Source organism: Homarus americanus, unplaced genomic scaffold (genome assembly GCF_018991925.1).
Source record: "Homarus americanus isolate GMGI-L3 unplaced genomic scaffold, GMGI_Hamer_2.0 scaffold44834, whole genome shotgun sequence".
NCBI classification, from domain to species: Eukaryota; Metazoa; Arthropoda; class Malacostraca; order Decapoda; family Nephropidae; genus Homarus; species Homarus americanus.
Genome location: NW_024718050.1, coordinates 1 through 7,153, shown reverse-complemented (window position 1 = coordinate 7,153; position 7,153 = coordinate 1). Strand labels below are relative to the sequence as shown.

The 7,153-nt window shown below is 40.5% G+C and overlaps 1 protein-coding gene across 1 annotated transcript; it reads right to left on the bottom strand.

Annotated features, from left to right (window-relative positions):
• Positions 1–4,641: 4,641 nt before the first annotated feature.
• On the bottom strand, positions 4,642–5,382 carry LOC121859086 (tigger transposable element-derived protein 7-like). The gene has a single exon (XM_042355756.1). The coding sequence runs from the start codon at positions 5,380–5,382 to the stop codon at positions 4,642–4,644; it is 741 nt and encodes a 246-aa protein (XP_042211690.1).
• Positions 5,383–7,153: the final 1,771 nt, after the last annotated feature.

Sequence of the window (7,153 nt, the reverse complement as noted above, 5' to 3'; positions counted from 1 at the left end):
GATCGCATATACGTCCGTGGCCCCCCCCCCAAAAAAAGTGACGCCTGCTGGACCACCACTCCACGACCCCCTGACGGAGACACGATGATCCTCCCCATACTGGTCAGATATTATGTGTTAAAGGAATATGCTTCCTTACTTAGGCTTTTTTTAAGCATTTGCCTACAGGTGAAATGTTAACCTACATCTATTGAGGATAAAATCTTTCACCTACAAATTGACAATAACACATTTGCTGTAATCAGACATATCTAGTTGCCTCAACAATTGCAAGTTGCAATTGGGGTTGCAATTTCAAATTCTGTGGCATTACGAAAAATAGTAAAGTTTCTCGTGCACTCTAAGATTAAGAGAGAAAAACGGAGGACTCAGGCGTCCTGATGTGAGAGAAACAGACTGCATGATGTAAAAATCAACAGCTGTTTGTGTAAAGCCAAGAGTCATCACAACATTATATATATATTTAGTGGGTATAAATGGTCGTAAAATGGGAAACTTGGGGTTGGGTCTTGGGTGCCTGGAACCAATTAGAATAAATCCCATAGGTTCTGTACTTTTGTTATCGGCGGGGTCCCAATTAGGCGCGATAACCAAGGGATGACTGTACTGTACTGTATATACTTGTGACACTGGCCAGCTGCTTCTGGTGTTATGGTACAGGGGTACCAAGTGACAGCACTAGGATCCCGCTTCCTCTATCAAGGAATAAACAATTAAAATTTAAATTGAAAAAAAAACATTCAAATAATGGGACCTAGCGAACCTAAATGGCCCTAGAGCGGGCACAGTCACGTATGCATGGCGTATTCTTATAGATTGTGCTGCCAGGCGTACGTTATCTAGTGAATTTAGTCAATATTGTACAGTAACAATGGACCTAAGTGCAAACCTGTATTGTACATGTACTAAATGATTACGGTACTAAAATTGTTATGTCTATTGCAAATATAGCTTGTTTATACAGGTATTCAAATAAATTACTATCTTACAAGAATCCCTCCAATGTAAGTTATATTCACCCAGGTCGTTTGGGTGGCAAATTATGAGAAGAGCTTAGTCACTCTTAAGTAATGATAAATAAACACGCAGGCAGGCCTTCAGCGCCAACTGTCAAATCTTATCTCAAATAAATAAACAAACAAACGCCAGACATTCTGTCACCTCACATCCGCCCCCCCGCCATCTTCCCACCACCCTCGTGTTCAAGATAAAAGACTGGTGATTTCTTTATGTATATTTTATATAATATCTCAGACTAAAGTTAGGATAATATAATTTGCATTGTTGAAATCCTTGCAAGACAGAGATTAATTTGAATATAAGCATCATATATTTTGCTCAAGATATAAAAAATGTAGTACATTAGTGTACAATACTGTAGTACAATTTATAAAAAGTTTTTCAACTTTATATATATATATATATATATATATATATATATATATATATATATATATATATATATATATATATATATATATATATATATATATATATATATATATATATATATATATATATATATATACATATATACATATATACATACATACATACATACATACATACATATATATGTAGTGATGGGTTGTCAGACCACAGCTTACATCTCAGAAACAGTCCAGACTTGACCAGACATTAGGGGGGTCAAATGTAAGGGTACCCCTCGCAACCACTCAAGGAGTTACAAATCAACTGGCTCCCCTCCCATGTCACACAATATACACAATAACCTACACCGCAGAAGAAGTCCAGACCTGACCTCACATTAGCCAGGTCAAATGTAACCCGCGAGCCCAAGTCAAGGGGCCACAAATCAACCAGGGCCTCTCATGTCACACGGCCCCATCTGAAGATTTCTCCAGAATATACAACTTATAGTCTCTGAAAAAGTCCAGACCTGACCCTACATTAGCGAGGGCAAATGTAAGAAGACCCTTCGCCGCCGCCCCCGATCAGCTCAACCTGACGGCTCACCTCCCAATATATAGGACGTCCTAGTCCTCCCTCTCCCCAGAGAGAGAGAGACAGAGAGAGAGTGTGTCTTGTAACCAAGAAGGGCCAGCTACCACGTCCCGAGTCCCGCTCGTAGCCCTCCCTCAGGGGAGCGGCGAGAGGGAGTCAGACAGAGAGACACACAGGGATCGGAGGAGGAGGTCCACCACAGCCGAGTCCCGCTCACGGGAGGAGAGTCGTGCAGGACTTCCCTCCCCGACTTCCCTCCGGTGTCCCAGCTAAGCAGTCGCCCTCCCGACACCAGTGTCCCAGCTAAGCAAGCAGTCGCCCTCCCGACACCAGTGTTCCAGCTAAGCAGTCTCCTTGCTAGGCCTTCCCCTAGGTCACGTGAGTGTTTGTCAGAGCTTTCCACGGGATGAGTTACTTACGTGGTAAGTGTATTCATTTCATGTTCGTGTCCGAAAATCAGTGTCTAGTAACGTAATATGATGTCCTAGTAACGTAAATATAATGTCCTAGTAACTTCAATAGAAGGTGTTATTAATGTGTCCATGTCATGTTCGTAATTAATAAAGAGTTGTAACGAAGCGGTGTTTGAGAAGTCGCCCTTAAGACGTAATAAATGTGTATTGACGTATAAGATACGATAAGTGTAAGTTCAGTTCAAATAACTATCACGGCCACGCTACCTAAAGTCTTTCTCTCTTTTACTCTCTTACTAAATATTCTTTCTATATATATATATATATATATATATATATATATATATATATATATATATATATATATATATATATATATATATATATATATAAATATTCTTCATGCAAGATCTGTTTTGTTATAGGTGACAGCGAACTATACATTAACCCACGCCCTCCTCGTCTCATTCCAATGGTGGCAGCGCACTTAACGTAAAACTCACGCCTCTTCCCTTTAGTGTTCAGTACAGTGATAGTTAGAATCTTTTGAAGTAATCTCGTAACTATCTTGACGAAGCAGGCAGTACAAGGGTGGTTGCATTCGTAACATTATATTGGTGAAAGCGGTGTCTCATTATATTGGTGGCAGCGTACTATAACGTTAACTCACGCCCTCCTTGTCTGTGAGGGAACTACTACACCACGTGAGGTCCCTCCTAACACCATCTGGGAGGGAGTTACTACACTACGTTTTTGCTGTTCAACACCTACAATAATCTGTATGTTCACTGTATGTTCCTTTACCTTTCTCTAATGAAGGCTTTTGTTAAACCACCAATGTATGTAATAAGTCATTTATGTCCAATGTATATTTTCAGCCTTCGGGCTGCAGAACTTTTTCAATAAACCGTCAATTATTATTATTATTATTATTATACCAGCAATGTTACTTATATTCTCCTAGGTCATATCACTGGCATTTTAAAATGAGAGAAGCTTAGTAGGACTGTGAAATAAACACACAGAGACCTTCGGCTCAAACTTATCACCTCAACCCACCACATCCCCCCAACCCCTCACTGACTGGCTGGCTCCCTCCCTCCCTCCCCCCCAGCCAGGGTTTTAGGCTTACAGTTTTTATCTTATATAATATCTCAGACTAAAGTTAGGAGATTATAATTTGCATTGCTGGAATCCTTGCAAGACAGCCAATAATTTGAATATAAACGTCATATATTTTGCTCAAAAGATAAAAATTGTTGTACATTAGTGTACAGTACTGTAGTACATTTTATAAAAAAGTTTTTCAACTGTATTTTTGGGTAGATTTACATAGATTTCTTCATTTATTTTCATCCATTTACATGCACACACCATACTAAAAGAAACGTAATAGAAATAAATGACCTTAGTGCAAAGCTGGAGTGCACATGTACTAATTTGATTACGGTACTAAAATTGTTTTGTCTAGTGCAAATTATAGCATGCTTATATTCAAATTAATCAGTATGTTACAAGAATCCCAGCAATGTTAATTATATTCACCTAGGTCATTTCACTGGCTTTTTATAAGAGAGAAGCTTAGTCACTTAAGAACTGATAAATATACACACGTTAGACCTGGGCCTGTGCCAACTGTCAAATGTACTACCTCCCCTACCCCCACGCCCCCTCCCCCCCCTCTCTCTCCCCCATCTGACCGGCGTTGCTGGAATCCTTGTAAAACAGTGAATAATTTTAATATAAACGTCATGTATTTTGCACATGAGATAAAAATTAATCACCTGTATCACATTACAGTAGTGATTTAAGAGTAAAAGTGTATATGTACGTATATAGTATTCCACATACACGTAAGTATAAATACAGTCAACCCTCGATAATTCGGACTAATAGGGGGAAGTCTGTTTTAGCCGATTGTCCGAATTAACCGATTTAGGTTAGGTTAGGTTAGGAAATATAGTACCGTATATACACTGTACGCTGAACATGATACACAGTAACAAAAATACAGGAAATACTGTACTGTAAACATCATATAACTAGCTATATAAAACATTACAATATGTTAATTTCATTTACCTTTGGTAGATGACAGATAAGCTTGATGTGGTGGAGGAGGGGGGTAGAGGTGATAACGTGTTATTCGGAGTCAGTAGAGTTATGATGCTCCACTGGTCCTTGTCCCCCACTCGTAGAAGGCTGAGGTGACTGAGGATGGCCTGAGTCAGCAGCAGGAGGGTCATCAATATCGTCAGCAGACTCAACAGTTGCAGCAGGGTTGGGATGAACTGGCTTGAAGAATGTCTAGTTTCAGTTGTTTATCTTGATGATGCTGCCTCTGGATAATGAGTTCCCTAACGGCTCTAATATGTTGATAGTAATGCTGAATATCATCAGTTTCTGCTGACAAATCAATGTACGAAATGACATTATCAGTGGATTCTCGTATAACAGAGAGTTTGGGTTTGTTGGGTAATGGTTCTTCGTCTTCCTCATCTTCACTATCTCTGCTGTCACCAACGAGAACTTCATCCGCTATTTCTTCTTCCGTTAAGAATTGGTATCCAGGGTCACCCTCTGTGTCTTCTAGCCAGTTTCTGATGTCGTCTTCTGTGACATCATTTTCGCCCGCCCTCTTAAGGATATGATGAAAGTCCCTTGCCTCGAATCCTTCGAAATCATATTCTACCTCCACATTGTACAGAAGTTTTTTCCAAGCATTGACTAGAGTGGTAGTCTTCAGTGTCTTCCATGAAGCTGCTAAGTTGAATATTGCAGACTTGAGGTTGTAGTTCTTGACGTTATTAACAGTTCTTTGTCCTCGTGTGTCTTCCGTAAGATCTTCATCTTCTTCTATAAACGCAAGAACATCGTCCAGATATCTTCGTTGGTATATTCTCTTGCAGGCTACAATTATACCCTGATCCATTGGCTGGATCAGGGAGGTAACATTGGGTGGCAAGAACATGCATCTTATTTTACCATCATTACTGACAAGCATGTCAGCACCTGGGTGAGCAGGTGCGTTGTCCAAAATTAGTAGCGCCTTCGCCTCAGCATATCAAGAAGCGCTCAACACACTGACCCTTTCGACTCTCACTGACCATCACCACGACCTCATCTGCAAATTTGGTAAGAAGCTTCGACACCATCCTCGACACCGGCTCCTACTACCACCTGAGATCCCTAGCCCGAGAATTGCTGTTCGACACCACAACCGCATCCAGCCCATACGTGCACGAACTGATCGCTATAAGAACAGCCCAGTCCCAACCATTGTAAAAATTATCAATAACTTGTAATAAACCAATGTATTCACTCCCAGTAAACACTACTCCTTGCACTGTCACTATGTTGAAATGAACTGTAGTTTGAGCTTTTCCCCATCTAGTTATTATATATCTTATTTGTATCACTTGTGTTACTTGTATATTATTTGTAATTCGAAACCCATTCCCCAAATATGTAACTGTATATTTTCAGCCTTCTGGCTGCCAAGCTCTTTCAATAAACCGTTAATTATTATTATTATTATTAAGTTTGAGGACATCTTGATTTTTCGCACTGCAAGAATGAAATGCGAGAAAAACCAATCACTAAAGATTTGCATGTTGAACCACGATTTCTTGGAGTGGTAATAATGCACTGGTAGATGGTGCATCATGTCTTTCAAAATACGCGGGCGTGCTGACTTCCCCACCACCATTAACTTTAAACGGTGCATACCGTCTGCATTCGCACAAAACAATGCCGAAAATCGTTCCTTACTTACTTTACGACCAGGTGAGGAGGCTTCATTCTTGAAAGCTTGGGTATTCCGGGGTAGGGACCGCCAATACAACCCAGTTTCATCTACATTATAGACTTGGGAAATCAGGAGCCCTTCACTCTTAATTAAGTCATTTAGCCTGTCCCTGAATGGTTCGATGTCCTCGGTGGGTGCGCTACCAGCTTCACCATGCGTAATTTTATTACACTTTCCATGGCGATTTCTAAATCGCCATAACCACCCGTCACTAGCTTCGAAATTCTCGATGCCCATATGACTTGATAGCTTAACAGCAGCAGCTTGTATTTCTACACCACGGACGTCATTACCACAGGATCGTTGCTGCACAAACCACTTCGTCACTGCCTCCTCAAGATTTGTATCTTTTGCCACTCTCATACGCTTCCTTGCACCAACAGATGATGATTTAGAAGTTGCATCAACATTACGTTTCAAAGAAAATGCAATGAGTTTGTCCTTAGCCTTGCGTATGTCCGAAACTGTTTGCTTTTTAACACCATACTCATCACAAACTCTAGACACCGAAGCACCAGCCTCTAACTTCCTTATAAGTTCCAGTTTCTGGTTCACAGAAAGGGTCACATACTTCCTCTTCGGCGTTTTACTCCCCCTTGAAGACATGATGTAAATTACAAGGCTGAAAAATGCCTAATTACTGCAATATCAACGAAAATTGCAGGGCATCACAACACTGATACTCGAATATGGCGCTAGGTCAACAATGACTGGCGTGACTCACGCGTGCACAAGGCCGCCGCATGACCCATCTATTGGACAATCTCAGAACCATAAATTTGATATGGACTCGTCTATAACCCTCCCTCGTTTATAGGTCGACCCTGATTTTTTTACCCAAAAATCGTTAATTTATGATATTCCTTGTTTATAGGTCGACCCAAGTTTTGGAGGGTATTGGAACATGAAAACCTTCAGTAAAAACACTCTACGTCCTATAAACTGAGGCTCGCCGTGCCTGAAACAC